The sequence below is a fragment of the Mytilus trossulus genome, chromosome 2 (genome assembly GCF_036588685.1).
Source record: "Mytilus trossulus isolate FHL-02 chromosome 2, PNRI_Mtr1.1.1.hap1, whole genome shotgun sequence".
NCBI classification, from domain to species: domain Eukaryota; kingdom Metazoa; phylum Mollusca; class Bivalvia; order Mytilida; family Mytilidae; genus Mytilus; species Mytilus trossulus.
This window is the reverse complement of record NC_086374.1, coordinates 35,573,037-35,591,939: the sequence shown is the minus strand read 5'-3', so window position 1 is coordinate 35,591,939 and position 18,903 is coordinate 35,573,037. Positions and strand designations below refer to the sequence as shown.

The window sequence follows — 18,903 nt, the reverse complement described above, 5'->3', positions numbered from 1 at the left end:
CCTTCTTCCTCCTTACTCTATTTGTTCAGTTTATTTGTAATGAATACACACCTGTTGATGAAGTCTGTATAGTGCGCGCATGACCAAGAGTATCGTATAAACTGAAATATATAAACACAAACCTATAGAGCAGAAGATATGTTACTTCTAAGAAAAGGAAAGTTGATAGTTGGAAAGTCATCACATTTGTCAGGGCTATTTGAAGTCGTTGATCTGTTTCAATATCTATGATAAGATCAAAGATGAAGTAGACCTTCTACTTTCGGTAGTATCTGTAATCCCTAGATATTTAACGTTATCAACCTGCTAAATTTTTGATTGACAGCATATTTTTGTTTTGTTTGAAGGACTTAATTTTTAACTACAATGTGCAGTCCCATTGAAATCAAATGTGCTTCTCTTCTTGCAGACTTGTTCTTATTGAGCTTTTTAGGAAGAATAAAAAGATGTTAGCATTATCTGTTTACATCACTATCGCTATTTAGATGATGTCCTCTCACTAAATAATTCAAATTTTGGTGACTATTTTGAATGCATATACATGTATGGCATCAAATTTGAAATACAGGATAAAACTGACACAGGTACGTGTATTTTATCTGAACTAAAAATTGACAACTAGGGTCGGTTTTGAACAAAACTTAACGACAAAAGTGTGATTCGGCTTCACAATATAGTTATATTTCAGTTATATTTTTTATTCTTGTGGGATTTTGTCTGATGCTTGGTCCGTTTCTGTGTGTGTTACATGTTTACTCAAGATTATTGATAAAGAGTAGAGGGGATTTCTTTTTGATTTAATCATTGCAGAAAAAATGATACTTCAACATAACTAATGTTTTTAATATGTTCAAAATTATGAATTAATTGTCAACAAAACTTTAAATTTTTGAAATCTAAGACTTTTCTGCCTAATGAATAGATTACCTTAGCTGTATTTTGCAAAACCTTTCGGAATTTTTTGTCCACAATGCTCTTCAACTTCGTACTTAATTTGGCTTTTTTTTACACGTCTTGATTCGAGCGTCACTGACAAGTCTTATGAAGACGAAACGCGGGTTTAGCGCAAACATAAAATTTCATTCCTGGTATCTTTGAAGAGTTTATAATTAAAGACTAAATAATACGAACATTTTACATATAATCACCTATTTCCAACAACACGCAATTACTATCAAATGAATTAAATATTTTAACAAACTGTATTTCTTTTTCATTATGAAAATAAATACATTACATAGGTCATTATTGTATGCCTTGACGCAAATTCTATAATTGTAACTTGGTATCGTTTTGCTGTTGTGCTTTTACTTTATCACATTGACCTACCTATAATGTTCCGGAAGGAAATGATTCCATACAGACATAAACATATTATTAAGAGATGAACGTGACTGACCAACAAATATTTTAAATTTCACTCATCTTTTAACATTTTCACTGACATTTCGGTAAATAAACTCATCAAAGACACAATGATTGAAATATTGTACCCAAGATGTACCTTACGTCTACAAAAGACTCGTCAGTGACGCTCAAATCGAAAACACCAAAAAAAGTACAAATAAAGTACGAAACTGATGAGCATTGAAAAGGTAGTGTTTATCAAAAATGTGTCATAAATATTACAATGTACGTTTGATTAGTGACTGTTAATCTTTCTTCTAAACTTAATAAAGTTTTTCTTTATTTTTACATTATTGCATTATTCAGACCATGCAACATCTTGAAAAAGTGTTGATCCAAACCTCTGATCTTCTTGTGACGCAAATGCACATACGAATACTTTTTACGACCGAGAAACATAAATCAAAGCGCTGTAAGCACTGTAGGCAGTTAACCAAAAACAAGGCAAACATAATTATGAAAACTGTGGCAATGTTGCTTCAACTTTTTTTTTTAAAGATTTAAAAGAACAAACATTAAACATTCATATATAATTGTACATTTATGTTCATTTAATGAATTAAACATTAAGGCAAATAATTCATATTTTATCAAGGTTTTCAATAACAACGCACATGACCACGAATGGTCACGAGTCTTTAATGAGTCAGCAGTGGTACAAATTTGCAATGATTGCAGTTCTTCTACTTGATCGTAATTGTTCGTATTAGTTGACTGTTAGTAGTTCAAGTTGACTTTAGTACAAGCTTGTAAAAGTATGAATGGACTTGCTTCCCTGGAAACAAAAACTAGTTTGTGTTGTACAGTACAAAAGTTATGAGACACAAATCAGACAAATGTTTACTACTACAGGGATCAATGGTGAGGTCTGACTTATAAATGTAAACGACTCCCACCTTCACCCCAAGTCCATGATGTCTAAGTTTGTAATAAAATGACAGGTGTTAGGGTCTAGCAAAGTGATATGCATATGTGTCGCCTATGAGATTGACCTTGTATGTCATTCAATCTTTTTTGAAATGACAAACAGGAATGAATATGGTTTAGGCGTTGGTATCTCAATCTTTTACAAGTTCTCAAACACACACAAGAGGGCGTGGGGTGACCCTAGGGACTACCCCTAATTTTCATTTTATTTTTTATATTGTCCCATACATGAATATATATGGTTTATTGGTGGGGATCTCGACCGTTATCAAGTTTTCAAACAGGAGGGGTTGGGGGACCCCAGTGACTTCCCCTTTATTTAATTTGATTTGTTATATTGTCCAATACATGAATATATATGGTTGAGGAGTGGGGATCTCATCTGTTTTTAAGTTATCAAACAGGAGTGGGTAGGGTGACCCTAAGGACTCTCCCTATATTTCATTTGATTAGTTCTCATACATGAATATATATGGTTTAATCTAAAGGTGGGGATCTCGACTGTTTCCAATTTCTCAATCAGGTGACTGCAAGGACTCCCCCTATATTTCATTTAATTTAGAGTTGTGGATCCCAACTGTTTCAAAGTTCTTAAACATGAGGGGTAGGGTGACCACAGGGACTTCCCCTATATTTTATTTCGGTCTGTTGTGGATAGTTGTCTCATTGGCAATCATACCACATCTTTCTTTTTTTTCTTCAGAAATTCCAGCTATTTTATTAACTGACCTATCAAAACTGAGAAGAAAAAAATACCCCTTGAAATTGCAGTAATATGTTTAACTTGAAAAACATTTAACATGCATTACCAACATTTATCACTGATAAAAAAAAATTAAACTGTTAGCCATGATAAACTGTTACCACTGTTACATTCTATTGGATTTTGACACTATAATTGATGTACAAAATATTTTCTGCCTTTTCATCTTTTATATATATATCTGAGACTACTTTGTTATAGTAGTCTCAGCATATATCTTTTGGTTTTCAATTCTAGTGTTTATATTTATTCACCATGCATAGATGTATTTTGTCACCTGTCTGGATTTTCTAGTTTAAAATAACCAAAACCCGGGATTATCCTTATCCGCTTCCGGAATCGGATACGATATTGTAATCTCGCGGCAGCCATTATATTTTCAATGTTGTTTTGACAGAGAGTGAGATACGATTTTAGTCGGATTTACACATTATTAATCGCGATTTTCTGTATTAAGCTAGCGGTTGAACAAATTGAACATCGCTCTCATGAATGGTAATGATAAAAATAAGTTTGAGATCGTTTATTGATCTTTATTAGGAAACTTTGGTAAAAATGATTGCAAAGATATTTTTTTATTTTCTTTCAAGGTCCGTCGGGCATGTAGGGCGTAGCTAGTAACCAAGTAGAAAGCCCGACTGCAAAATTGGAAGGTTGCAGACCTCGGACCACCGCTAATTTGAAACCTTGCGTCCAAATTGAAAAGATACGAAATTTTCGTTTTCTCATTCAAAATTGCCGCCAACAGCGTGATCAGTTGAACTTATTTAATAGACTACTGACGTATACATACGTATTGACGACAAACAATATTCCTACGACTTTTGCAATTTGGGAAATCTTAACTACTTGTCTTTAGAGATTTTCGGCGATTAAATATTTCATACATTTTTTCTTTGACATCTTGGCCAAAAGCTCAGGGGAGAATAAACTACATAAGGATTTCTAATGTGCTCTACTTCCTATGTGCAACTTCAAAACTTTTGGGAAAATCGACGATCATTTAAGGTTTTTCTGGTCATATTTTTTGTAATCCAGAATGAAAAGTATGTAAAAACTGTCCAATAAGTTATAAATAATATAGTAGCCAGCTAGATGATAACAATGGCACATATTTCAGCATTTATTGGGTAGCACACAAATCCAGGGTGCTCGCATAAGGCAGCTTAACTGCCTAAAAATCGAGGTAATAGGCCTTCGAATGATGTACAAAATTGTATAACTTAACAGTTTTAAGCGAGTTCGTTTAAAAAAGGTATGATTTATTCCACTCTTGGTTACGGAAGTAATTTCGGCAACATGTTCTTTTGTAGTGTTAAGTAAGGGAGCATTTCTGACGGATCAACGCTTTAAAAAAAAGTTTGATTATGGACATTATATTTAATGGTTATATAAACCATTCTATTTCATTTAGGTTGCATTGATTTTCCGTGAAAGAAACACATGCAGGGGAAGTAGCATTTCAATTCTAGTATTTCAATTATATGTTGTATGCCACTGCTGGTGGACGTTTTGTCCCCGAGGGTATCACCAGCACATAAGTCGGTGTTGACATGAATATCAATTAAACGGTCATTTTTATAAACTTCCTGTTTACAAAATTTTGACTTTTTCGAAAAACTAAGGATTGACTGGCGTACTAAATTCTAATCCTGGTACCTTTGATAACTAATTATCTCAGGAATAGATTACCTAAGCCGTATTTGGCACAACTTTTTGGAATTTTGGGTCCTCAATGCTCTTCAACTTTTTACTTTTTTGGCTTTATAACTTTTTTAATTTGAGAGTCACTGATGAGTCATATGAAAAAAGTGTCTGGTGAAAAATAATGTCATCTAATTCTAAAACCGATGCATGTATATATCATAAACTTAGTCTTCTGTGCACGATTTTATCGTTTCTTACGCAAAAATAACGTATAATCATCAATTTTTTTGTCTCTGTCTGTTATGGTTTAACAAATATGGCAGCTAATTGTTTGTCGTGTTTTAAAGCCGTTGTTTACCGATTGTCGCCTTATAGTAAACAATCAACAAAGAAGCGTGAAAATTGAGCACGTGTATAACATTAACAATCAGATAATAGTTTATTTCAATGACAGATTCATGCATATTGCGATCATCGGATTTTTACGAGAAAGATCACGCTTAGGTCACTTGCATACGGAAAATATTTCGGCGAATTGCTTGCTGGGAAGCAAGCAATTGAAAAAGTAAAAGAAAACTTCTTTGTGAACAAGTTAAAGAATTTTCTTCAAAAACTTCATAATTTATATTTAAAATCTTTTTTTTTAATTTGCGGTTTCGTATGACTTTAAAGTGAGAATTTAGTAAAAAAAAAATAAGGTACATAAATGTTTTGATAATTATGTGAACTTCACAAAATCTACAATGCCATATATGGTCAGGTTTCTGGATCATCATGATATAGATTGGGTAACTAACCTTCAACTCATAAAGAAAAAAATCGCAGTATAAAAAGTATTGATTGAAATATATTATATACGGGTGCAGCTGTTCGTAATTTAATCTAACATATCTCATGAAATTCCTGTTGTTCATTATAAGTCAGTCATAGTGATATTATCCTGATAGTGTCCAATGTATATATATAAGGTAAAGAAATCGATTTTTGTACCTACCTGTGATTTACTTAATTCTACCCGTCTAACTTATTATTTCGTACTACCTTATTGTGTCGTTCTACCTACAAACCTTTACAAAGGCTATTAATAGAGATCCATTCAAATCATTGTATACAGTGCGTGTGTATATATTTTAAGAAATCGGAAAACATTACTTTTCTAGATAGCAAGCTGTAGTTTGAATAGATTACAAGATGGGCGGAGGAACCTCATTTCCAAGAGAGCCATTAGACAGAAACAAGGTTGTCTTAGTCACAGGCGGTAATACCGGTGAGTTTAGACTACATTTATTTGCCTTATCATACAAAGTAAGTCCACGTGAGTGAGGAAGCTTGTTATCATAAAATTGTGCGGTCATTTTCAAAATTATATGTTTATCTTTAGAAAGTTGGCAAAATTAATCTAGATTTTTTTTTCTAATCAGATTTTTTTTTCAATCATAAATATCAAAGTCAAGTAGCGATAGATGGCTACTTGGATCTTAATTTTAATCATTCATTAACTTTCACTCAAAAAAGCTTTGACGTCGAATCGTTCTAAATTATTGATACATATATTTAAGTTACTTTAATGAAAGCAATTGTTGCAATAATTTGTTATTCAGACATTAACGTTGCTTTTTACCAATTTTACTTTCATTCTTATAAATTCGTATGTAATATTAGCATGTTCATTAAATCATATTCGTTCTCTTCCAAATGATATAGATATGTATGATACATAACTCCTAACAATGATGTATTGTGCTTGATATTCATATGATGAAGACATAATCTTTCAATCAGTTTAGTTGAGGTATAGAGCTGGCATGTCAGTAACTGCACGTAGTCCTTTGCTAACTGATGTATCATTGTCATTTTGCTTCGGTTTTTTTTTTACCTATTCTGGAATCAGACTCGAACTTCTTTTTTTCAGTTTTACTGGGCATATTTTTGTTTGTCTGGTGTTGTTTTTTTTTTATAAATTTGCTATAGTTATAGCGGGTTTTGATATCTTACAAAACATGTTTAATCCCGCCGCATTTTTGTGCACGTCCAAAGTCATGAGCCTTTGGCCCTTTTAATTTGTTTTGTATGAATTTTAGTTTTAGTTCGTTCATATATAATCACTGAACTAGTAAACTTTATTTATGTTTAAGTACCAGCTGAAGCCCGTCTCTGTGTGCGTGATTTTCTCGATGTTTAAAGGCTCAATAAGTGGCCTTCGTCTGTTGTCTGATCATTGGTCGGGTTGTTGTAACTTGACACATTCCCCATTTTAATTCTCAATTGTGTGTAAAGAATAACTTTACATTTTTTTCAAATTTCAGGATATTTAATCTATTAAATTGAGAAACCTATCCTTTTTCGAGGCGAGTACAGAAAAATTTTATGTTTTGAGATATAAATATGACTGTCGTGTAGTTAAGTTATCTATATACAATGACTATCTAAATGCAAAGTTTATAGGACAGTAACTTTATAAAGCACAAGTATTACGCTCAACCCATTCTTAATCTGCAAATATTATACATATGTAGTTGCAGCTACCTCTTCAAATAACCACGTCTTATTTTACTGCATTTGTACAATACAATGATAATTGATTGGTGTTAAGTCATTTGAATATACAATTAAAGATACACGTATCTGTTGGATCTGTAATTAAGTTGTATTGATACACTCTGGCAATTATTACACTGTAACAACAGATTGATAAAAACTAATTTACAATTCAATAATGTAGAACAAAACACTATACGTATATACCTGTTATATACAAACCTTTTCTCGTATTTCATAGAGATTCGAATGATTGACCAGATCTCAATATTAAAATTCAGAGAGAATCAACTCGACACTAATCTTTATGAGCATGTGTTGTGTTGTTTGTAATCAAAATTGTGATCTATGACATTCGAACATTCTGCTTTGAGCGTTCCTGGTGACTGTATTTTTTTAAAGCCATAAGGACGTATGAAACTTCGAAAAAGTGTGTTTTTTTTTTTATAGAACTGACTCGATATCGTTGTTGATGGACAGTAAGTCCCCAAAGGTATCAGCTAAGTTATAAATTATGCCAGTACTTCTTTACGGACATCATTCATAACGTTTCAGTTTATTACTTCTGAAGCGAGTATAAAAAACCTTTCTAAGTTTTCCGTATAAATTTATGAGTTATTGAGAAATAAAGGTTTCAACTTCATCAGGCAAAGTTGAACTAAGAGGGATTTGGTTATTGTTTTATGTCCTTTTTTGTCACAAAGCTCTTACCTGTTTTGTTTCATAAACATCTTTGGCTTTAATACTCGACTCATAGTGTTCCTAATGTATGTAAATCCAGAAAGGCACTACGAATGCATGAAATGTATAAAGTGTTGTTTAATTTCTCAAACATTTGTTCGATATTTTTCCTGGTGAACTATCAGTGGTATCATGAGATCTGTAGTCAGTACATTTGTCTTGAAGTACGAACTCTCCTAGTGACATATTAGACCACGCGGGTATCGTCAGCTCAGTAGTCAGTACCTTTGTCTTTAAGTACGGACATGATTTATAAAAAACCTCTCTAATCTTGTTATTTTGTAAAATTCGAAAATAAAAGGAAACAAAATTTCAACTCCTATAGGCCAATCACACCTTAAATGGATTTGACTATTATTTTATGTTCTTTTTGTCCTAAAGTTATCCAACTATTTCGGTACTTATACATTATTGGCTTTTTTCATGAAGGTTTATCTAGATAGGCGCTTAAGACGCATGCAATCTATAACGTGTTGTTTTAATTGTTTGAAAGCATTGAGTTGATTCCTGTGCTGGTGGACCAACAGTCCCCGATGGTATCATTAATTCAAAAGTCTGTATTTCATGATTTATAACAGATCAATCTCAACTTGTCCGTTTATAAAATTTGAAACTATACAGAAACTAATTTTTCAACTCCTTAGACCATATATGACCTTATATGGATTTGATTATTGTTCAGGGTCCTTAAAGGCATACAGCTCTTCAACTATTTCGTTTCTTATGTAGTATTCGCTTTCAAATATTAATTTTAGATTTCTTTCTGTTGTCAAACATGTCTTTCATTTCTTAACTTTGTAAAGGCTGTGAAGAAATTAACATACTACACTGTAATTTGATAGTAAAAAGTGAAATCACTAAAATTATTGAGCCTTGAGGAAATTCAAATTGGAAGGTCCCTAATCAAATGGTAAACTCAAAAGCTGATACACTGCAAACGAATGGATAACAACAGTCATATTCCTGACTTGGTACAGGCATTTATTATGTAGAAAATCTTGGATTGAACTTGGTTTTATAGCTATAACTCCGCTCCAGTATTGCATTGTTTTATAATTCAAAGTTCAAAGTTTAAAGACCACATCCATGCGCATTTTTACTCATATACGCAGGTGTTGAAAGTCAAAATTAGGTTAGAAGAATTCCGTTCATATATTATCGGTGAAAGCAAACAGTCTCGTCATAAAGAAACTTGGTGGATACTGCAGTTCGTATAGTTCTAATTTCAACGATTTATTTTTTAGGAATTGGGTATGAAACTGCAAAATGGATTGCTATGTTGGGTGCAAAGGTCATCATTGCATGCAGATCAGAGGACAAAGCTTTAGAGGTAAACGATTTGATCTTATTTCTAATTGAGAACAAACACAGGGAAACTGAAAATCCTAGTCAATTAAGTTTAGAGTCGAGCGCACCTGCCTCGTTTGGGATTCGAACTAACATTCTCGGTGTTGACAGGCTAGTATACAGTGGTTCTTCTGCTAATTAAGACATCAACTAAGACCGTTAGTTTTCTAGTTTAAATTGTTTTACATTGTTATATCGGGGCCTTTTAAAGCCGACTATGCGGTATGGGCTTTGCTCATTGTTGAAGGCCGTATGGTGACCTGTCGTTGTTAATGTTTGTGTCATGGTGGCCTCTTGTGAACAGTTGTCTCATTGGCAATCATACAACATCTTTTTGATATCAAGGTCCCTTATACGACTATAGGGTAAATAATCTTAAGGAAACAATTGTTTTAATATGACTGATGGTTTAAATATTCAGCTTAATAATTTGTCGGAATGAAATTGAAAGAAAACTATAGAAATATGATATCTGAATTCGTGTAATAAAGACGATCTAATAGGTCAAATTTAAAAATTTACATAATCAACCTATAGCAATAAAACGGATGGTTTTTTTTTTTAATTTGAGGTGAAAACTTTAACTTGATCGTTTGAAAGTTTTAAGCAAAAACTCACTATATGTGATACAAATGTTCACGTTTCTCTGTTAGAAAAGCTCATTTTTATAAATCGGCTAAATTGACCCGATGTCAATCTCCGGCTTAATATTGAAATATTTTCTTTTTTTTTTCTTTTTTTTAACACTATGTATATATAATATGTGTGTATGCGCACTTGTTTTCAATGTATATGTTACAGGCAATAAAAAGAATGAAAGAGGAATACGCTACAGAAAAACAAAAGGGAACCAAAGGAATCATTCAAGACGGCGATATAAATGTAACATTTATGCAGGTTGATTTGGCCTCCCTGCAGTCTACAAAGAAATTTATTGAAAATTTCAAATCTTCTGGTCAAAAGTTGCACACGCTAGTTTGTAATGCTGGTTTGGGATTTCTTCCACTGCGTAAGTTACTTTATACTTTAAAAGAAACCTGCAAAATCGTGAGCATTTGAATCGGATTGTGGATTTGTTTTTTTCTGTAAATCATTTATTCAGTTTTAAGTCTTTTTATTTGAATGTCGCCGCGATGTAGCTTCTATATTCTGGAGCGGGGTAATGCTAACAAATCACTGAGGCTCTAACACTCGAAGGCACGGTTACCTTTTGTGGTATCATTAAATTATGGCATACAAATGTTTATGATGAGTTATGTTTATGAAATGTGTAGTGCATAATTTGCAGGTGTATCAAAGTGAGGCGAACGGTTCTAAACGGACATTCACACTCATAAGTCGAAAATAAACGGATAACGCCTTAGCAAGAAAAGAAAAAAAGGCGAATAACAGTATACATAACACAACAAAGAAAACTAAAAACTGCTCAAAAAAAAATTGTATACGCGTCATCTTTCTTAAAAGTACAACAATGTATAACATAGCTGTACAATTAGACTGGTCATTATCTTCTGTTATATTTTCAGTCTAAATTTGAATCCCTCAATTCAATTTTATACTAGAATTCCTGTCTGCGCTTGTCAATTAGATGTGTGATCTATTGTGTGAGAACAAAAGGGTTAAAACTAATAGTTTCACGGTTGGTGAAGATTTATAAGATGTCTTTCATTTTGAATCTGATGATATTTTATAACAACCTAATGAAAAGATTGTTGATCCCTATTAGTTCATTTTCTTTGCTGGATATTCGTCGCAAATAATTACCTATTTCTAATGAGGTTAAATTTAGTAGATGAGTCTTGATCGGATTTGTCAGTGGATTCGACTGTTTAAGTGCTTTCAGTAGTATTGGAACGATGTTTTTTGCATAATTATCAAGGTTTCCGTCCTATGAGGAACCAACGTACTCTAACTTACATTTTGTATAATGCATACCAAAGAAATGTAGTTTAGCAAATAACAATTTGAGAGAATATGGCCAGTATTTAATTCTTTTAGGCACGAAGCTGATTAATCAAAACTAATTGATAAACTCAATCTCTCTTTCCGTTTATTTTCACTTATATTTTTATTTTATGACTAGACCTTTCTGATTCCATTAAGGAAAAATCCCGGAACAAAAGTACAAAGTAGACAAAATGTATTATAAAGCGTAAATTTATTTTTTTGTTGATTTTCAGAAATGACAGAAGACGGAAACGAATTGGTATTTCAGGTAGTATTCTTTGAAAAAGTTTTTTGAATATACTTTAATATGTTGTGTTTAAGGTCGATTGATCTCTAAAGATCTAATGAGCGTATGCAATCATTATGGTCCGTCGTCGTTAACTGTCCTTAAAATCTTCTTCAAAATAATAATGTATGATGTGTTTTCGTTTTGTTCCGTAGTGTAAGAATAAAACATAGGGTTCAACTGCAATTTTCATCAATCTAACCTGAAATTGAAGTTTTTACCCTTCAATCTTTTTTCTGATTTTATGTCCATCATCTCAAAACTGTTAAGGATATAGAGATATTAAAAACAGTAAATAATCAGATAGACATTAAATGAAAAACAAATATGTAACACAGTAACGAACTGAATTACAGGCTCCTGACTTGGGGCAGGCACACACAATATATAGTTCTTTTGAGTTTGGACTATTGTTATCAACAATTGCAGTAAACATTTTTAACGTATTCAACGCAGAAACATAGTCATTCTATTATTTCGACCAGATAATTTTTACAAAAACACGAAGAAAAAAAATTGAATACTTCTTTCAATAACACAGAAGAAGGGAAATAAAAAATACAACTGAATTATGTCATACTACAAATGGTGTTTATACTATAAACCAAACCTAAACAAATATACAATCATAAAGACTCATGTGGCTTTTTTACAGACCAACTATCTAAGCCAGTTCCTTATATGCGTACATCTAATACCTCTGATGGAAAGTTCAGGTTTAGACGATTGTAGAATAATAATGGTTTCAAGTAGTGTCCATGATTTCGCACCACCGTTTGACATTTCAAAAGTTCAAGGAAAAGATTTGAAACCAAGTTCTTATGACGAAATGGGATATTATGCTTATAGTAAACTGTATCAGGTTTGTATATGTTGGGTTTTTTTCATTTTATTTCAAAGATGTCAATTGTTTAATTGTAGATCATTAAATATTCCTCTCTGAAATTACCGGCGAAAATCCAAACATGGTCACTATCATCATTATGGTATTTTGATAGTGTTTGATAATACAGTCTGCACACAAAGGTGTCCACATGGATAAAAACTAGAACATAGGAGTAACATGCAAGTTTTGTCTATTATCTTGAAAACCTCTACAGATAAAGGAAATCTGTGTAAGCAAAAACGATTGGAATGTTGAGATCTGCATAACGTTTAATACTATCAAAACTGACAGATGTCTTATAAGTTATTGTCCTAAAATGAAAAAAAAATTACATTGTTTTACGTTTGCATTAAAGCTTGATTACTATTAAATAGGTCAAAGGAACATTTTAATATCAACTATGATCAGCATGTCAAGATCAAACAAGTCAACATGGTCAGTTGACTCCTATGGGAGGTTGCATTGTTGACTATTATGTTGAAAGGGTGATATGACGACAAAAAACGAACTCGAATTAATTTTTCACAGAAGTCCGCTCTAGCCGGTGCTTAGAGGCATATGCCATTTTTATATATTCTTTGAGAATGATTTCAGGTTATGCAGATGTATTTTATGAATAAAAGGTTGAAAGACACTAATGTGTCAATCATATCTATTCATCCTGGAATTGTGAAAACAGGGTTTCAGAGGAATTTCGACAAATCTGGTGCTTGTTGTATTACGTCAGTTGTTAAATGCTTTATTTGCTGTGGTAAGAATTTTTTTTTTAGTTCAACCAACGTTTTTCAGTTGGTTCAAATGATCCTATTAAATCATTGTTTCTATCACAAAGTTTACAGAAAACGTTAAATTGAACATTATTTTTTCATGTTGACAATCTTAATGTCTATATAATGTGTCAACAAAAATGTATAGTCTTATGTAGACGAAAAAAGTTACATCACAATAATGTTTAACTCGTGGAAAAATCAAAACGGAAAGTCCCTCATCAAATGACAAAAATCAAATGATAAAACACATCAAACGAAACGCGCGTCTGACGTATTAAATTATAACCCTGGTACCTGTTATAACTATTTACTGTAAAAGTGAATCCTTATATCAACTTCACAAATGATAAAAGATGATCTTAAAGTTTAGAGTCTAGGTACTGACGTTGTTTATCATCTTATGTGTAACAGTGTCCTTTTACTTGTCTTTGTAAACTATTCTTTTATCATTTATTCATTTTTTTCTTATATCCATTTTACGTGACTCGGTACTTATAATATATCCCGTCGTTGAGTTCATGTGATATCGTAAATTTTTGTATTTCTGTCCTTTGTTTTGTCTGTATTCTTTTACGTATTTACGTTGACGTATTTGTTTTATTTTTTATTGTGATTGAAATTTAAACACAATGTTGACTGGTGTACCCTTATTTTTTTTATTTTTGTCTATGATATCTTTTTTTGTTTGTTCAATCATTGTTGTCAATATAATGTAATTTAAAGCGACTGTCATACAAGTGAAAGGTTAATCTTGCTTTAAAAGCAGTTTTATCTACCGAAGTCTACATAAGAAAATGCCGGTAACAACTCAGGAAATATGACAGTTCTTATCCATTCGTTTGATGTGTTCTAGCTTTTAATTTCGCCCTTTGCTTAGAATTTTCTCTTTGAATTTTCCTAGAAGTTTAGTATTTTTGTTATTTCACTTTTAAGTATATATTTATCATACTGTTCATTTAGGTTGCGCTAGAAATGCTTTCAAAGGAGCAGAAACTGAGATTTACACTGCAATAGCACCTGAGCTCAAAGGAATAAGAGATGTCTACTATGTAGATTGTAAACCAAAAACTACAGCTAGCCAGTCAAGGTATATAAAATTGTTTAAATGAGGGAAATGATATATTTTCTTTTGAACTATATATTCATTTCTGCCTTCGTTTTAATTTTTAACAATATTTACCGAAGAACTTCGACAAAAAAGATGTATTCATATATTGAATGATATTCACTGGGATTACAAACATTCAGAAAATATAGTATGTATTTGAATTTATATATTTCCAGGCTAAAAAAGTACACTTAAAATGATTTTTTATCAAGAATGAAACTTCCATTAGATGAAATTTGAATTAAATGATGCAACATAGGGACATACATTGCAATCAACAAAATATGAAATGGTTGATAAAAAATTCACATTGATAGAAGTTACATTGAATACAAAAAAAAACCAAGAAAATAGGATTTTTCACACACAGACAAAACGAGAATGATCTACACGAGTAGAACAATATATTTGGTATATGGAACTAAACGGCACTCAATGGTAGCTTTAAATAACACTGTTAAAGACATGATACGGAAAACAAAAATTTCAACAATTGACAAATGACTTTAAAATATGCCACTCTTGAAATCGTCCTGAGTCTAGACAGAACTGGAATGCATTGCTAATATTTCATTGACAATTAATTATTTCACGAGGTGGTTAGAATTTTTTTTTTAGTATTCACAATTTATATTTTGGTCAAAACTCGGATGATAGGATGCATTTTAGTAAAACTGTGTGTGCCAAAACGTTTTCAGAAATACATTTACACCTGTTTGAGTACGTCTTGTTTTCGTACATCATCACTTCTACCAGCTTTGAGAAAGTAGCATTTGTCAATCAAGCGTAATTTGGTCAGAAATATATTTACTTGCATTCTAGCAACAGCCGTATGCTACAGATGCTGTCATACAAAATTCCATTCATGGTATCGTTGATTCATTTTTGTTTAGAGTCTCGGACTTGCTTAACATGCATCGTTTAACTATTGTATAATTTATAGTCCTAAGAACGTGACAACGAAAAATCTTAAATAATCAATACTTAATCTCTTTTTTTTTATTTTTATTTTTAGAAATACTGAAAATCAAGAAGCATTACTTAAACTTTCTCTCGAGCTGTTGAAAGACTATATTCCGGACAGTTTAGCTCAGAGGTGGTCACCGATCACATAAAAAACTGTATTTCTTAACTAGTGTTTGTAAATTTGTCAATTTATTGTAAATAACATTGTATAACACCATTGTGCTATCTGAAGATGTTACCTTCTTTATAGGACTATGCCGTGTTATGTTCGTCTATCCATGTTATTTGAAACATTAAGAAAAAAGATACTTTCTCCAGAAATATGTAATTATCTTGTGCTTAATGACATGTATGCTCCCTTTTATTTTTCGTTGTAATCGTATTATATCCGTTGTCTTTGTCTAGTGGTATTGCTTTATGTCGTGCGTTTTCTCCTAACTTCGTGATTTTTTCCAATGTCTGTATTGCTTTGAAGTGCTTTTAAAATGTAATAAAAATATCCGTACTTTAACTTAATGGTCCGCTGCATATAGGATGCGAATAAAAAAATAATTCTTATATATGAAAATAACACTTTGCGTATATCGAGCATCTTTTGGACTTTTATTGATTTACCTTTATCAAACCCAAACATTTGGAAACCAAGGATGTATAAAACATGAATATGTAAGGAGCTACATGTTGAAGTAAGACTACATTAGATTATCGATTTTCGATGCGTAAACCGGTTGAAAAGAGACAAATCAATGTGAAGAACAAATAATGAAGAACCTTAAAATGTCCAAATCTATCTAAGGTCCATTTTGTCTGAGATAGATAAGATCTTACTTTCTTAATTTTAGCAACGGAGAATTTGACCAAAGTGTGTTAATTATTAAGTCAGTACAATGATGTATTAAAAAAGTACGCTTCTATCAATGAGTTTGAAACAAAGGATATGGAGAGAACAATTAGCAGAGTCTCTTACCACTATCTACAGCGTAAGTTTGATATCAAGTGTCGGCTCAGATTATAAAAAGCACAGCAATACAAGTAGTTACAACTTTCGTTGATATATAACGATATTGCAGAAACACATAAAATTAAGAGTATGTTAATAGTTGGACCTTGGTCTGATATTCTTCCCGATTGTTGATTGCTGCTACTAGATATTTACCAAACCATAGCATTATAAATGTTTACGGTCGCCAATTAATTTAGTTAATCTTCATGACAAGAATCTGTTAAAGATGGCTATGTATACTTCGTCGTAATTATAATTCTGTCTTGTTTTCTTAAAATTGACGTTGAAATATTCAGTGTGTAATGCATGCTGTAAATAAAAAGAATTATTTATTTATACTATATATTTTGTATCTTATATCAAACCCTCTGAGGAATATTCAAACCGGAAAGTCATTTATCAAATGGCAAAATCAAAGCTCAATCGCATCACACGAATGAAAAACAATGTTTATATTGCAGAGTAGGCACATGTAGTTCCTTATCTAGAAAAAGCTGGCTTAAACCTGTTTCAAACTTGCTCAACCTCTCACTTGTATGACAGTCGTATACATTTTTTTTTTAAATGTAAATATCTTATATCCTATTAATCTTCCAGAATGCTATGTTTTTGGAACATAAATCTGCATCTTTATTGGTTATTCTTTACTAGTATTAAATTATAATTTTGCTTTAAATATATGTTTGTAGTTCGAATAACCGAAAGTTGTGTATACTACCGTAAAAAGCAAAATTTAATATTACTATAACTACCAAAAGATGTATCAATCTGCCTTAAAATAAATGTTGAATCGGTACAAAAGTTAACTATAAATGTTTTTTATAGAATAGAAAACTAAGTGGGTTTTTTGTCAATGAAATAATAGATTTGGGGTATATCATGAGGAGTGAAGTGAGTGGGAAAATCCCAGTGAATACAAGAACCGAGCAGATATTTTATGAAAGGTGACGAAAAGGCAAACAATGTGTCCTTTATTAAATTGTTTCTCACATATGTTCTGTTTTGCGTGTCCTAAAACTAATGACAATCATTATTTTATCTCATGGAAATGCTTGAATAAGGATTTTCTGTGGCGTCAAAGAATTTTACGATAAAATTAGAACTCACAAACAGTTGATTTTTTTTTTCAATTTGAACTATAAAACAAGATCAGATCAATTACAGAAATCTTACATTTAGAAAGAGAAAAGAAGTTAGCAATATCCCTTAACTCTACTTTCCGCTATATAGATGATGTTCTCTTGTTAAATAATTCAAAATTTGGTGACTTTGATTAACGCATCTATCCCATAAAAAAAAAGATAATGAACACCACAGATAAAGTTAAGTCTGTCTCATATCTTGACTTACATCTAGAAATTGACAATAAGGGTAATTTGAAAACCAAAATTTAAGACAAAAGAGATGATATTAGCTTCCCAATTGTGAAATACTTTTTTTATGTAGCAACATTCAAGCAATCTCCCAACTGATACAATTTTCCCGAGATTGGATGTCCCTCTCATTTGATTCACCCCTCTTTTAAATTGCAAGTTCTATTGATCAATTATTAGTGTATAACAGGCCCTCTATTTTTCTATCTTACATTTGCACATATTATTTTTTAGCTGACTTTTTAAAACAACTTCAGAGGACTTCACATTTCTGTTTTGCTAGGTTTTTTTTCAAAATAATTGGCGGTATTTTGTTTAAGATAATTTTTACTAATTTCATATCTGTTTTGGATTTTGGGTTAACTGTTGTAAGAATAGATTACGACGTTGAATATTAAGTGACGATCATCAATTACGACAAATGAATTTTCAAAATGTGCCATTTATCAACTCAAATTCGATATTTACAAAGCAAATGCATTAATATTATGATATATTAATACCCCTCTCAGCCCTTAACATTTCAAATGGCATAGACCTAAATTTGCAATCATTATACGTTATTGTATTGATAAGTAAATCTGTAAACACTGGACATTTTTAATTTGCAAATCCACCAGAACTGTTACAGTAGTTAACCGGGCGATTATTTCAGAGAACAGTCACTTGCCACAATCCTTAACCGAAGTCCGTTGTGTTGTAAGAAAGTGGCTGCCGATCGTATTGAGATTAATAATCAAGCTTATATTTTAGATGATTATGAACTGAGTACAAATACTATGATTTTTACATATTAATATGTTGGGGACAACTCATTGTATCTTAAATAGTTTGAGTGCTAAAATATTTTCAAATGCTGCAAAATGTAGAAATCGCGCTGTTTTACACAAACAATAAGTCTTGTTCTGAAAATTATTGGCACTGATTTGTTATGCCGAAATGTTTGGTAACACGTTTTTATAAAAGCAGGGCGAAAGATGCCAGAGGAACATTTAAACTTATAGTTTGAAAATAATCTGAAAACGCCATGACTAAATAATTAAGAAAGACAAACAGACAAATGATAGTACATAAGAATAAGACATCATAGAAGACTAAAGACTAAACAACACGAACCCCACATCATCATCACCATCATCATCATCATCTTATATAAGTACCATTGTATAAGCGTAACAATCTGAAAACTTACTT

The 18,903-nt window shown here is 31.7% G+C and overlaps 1 protein-coding gene across 1 annotated transcript; it reads left to right on the top strand.

Moving 5' to 3' along the window:
• Positions 1-3,478: 3,478 nt before the first annotated feature.
• Positions 3,479-16,178, top strand: LOC134707093 (WW domain-containing oxidoreductase-like). Its single transcript, XM_063566598.1, has 9 exons — positions 3,479-3,592; positions 5,905-6,011; positions 9,268-9,353; positions 10,172-10,379; positions 11,551-11,585; positions 12,259-12,465; positions 13,084-13,240; positions 14,220-14,346; positions 15,383-16,178. The coding sequence occupies exons 2-9, from the start codon at positions 5,936-5,938 to the stop codon at positions 15,480-15,482; spliced, it is 996 nt and encodes a 331-aa protein (XP_063422668.1). The 5' UTR covers positions 3,479-3,592; positions 5,905-5,935; the 3' UTR covers positions 15,483-16,178.
• The last annotated feature ends 2,725 nt before the right edge of the window (positions 16,179-18,903 follow it).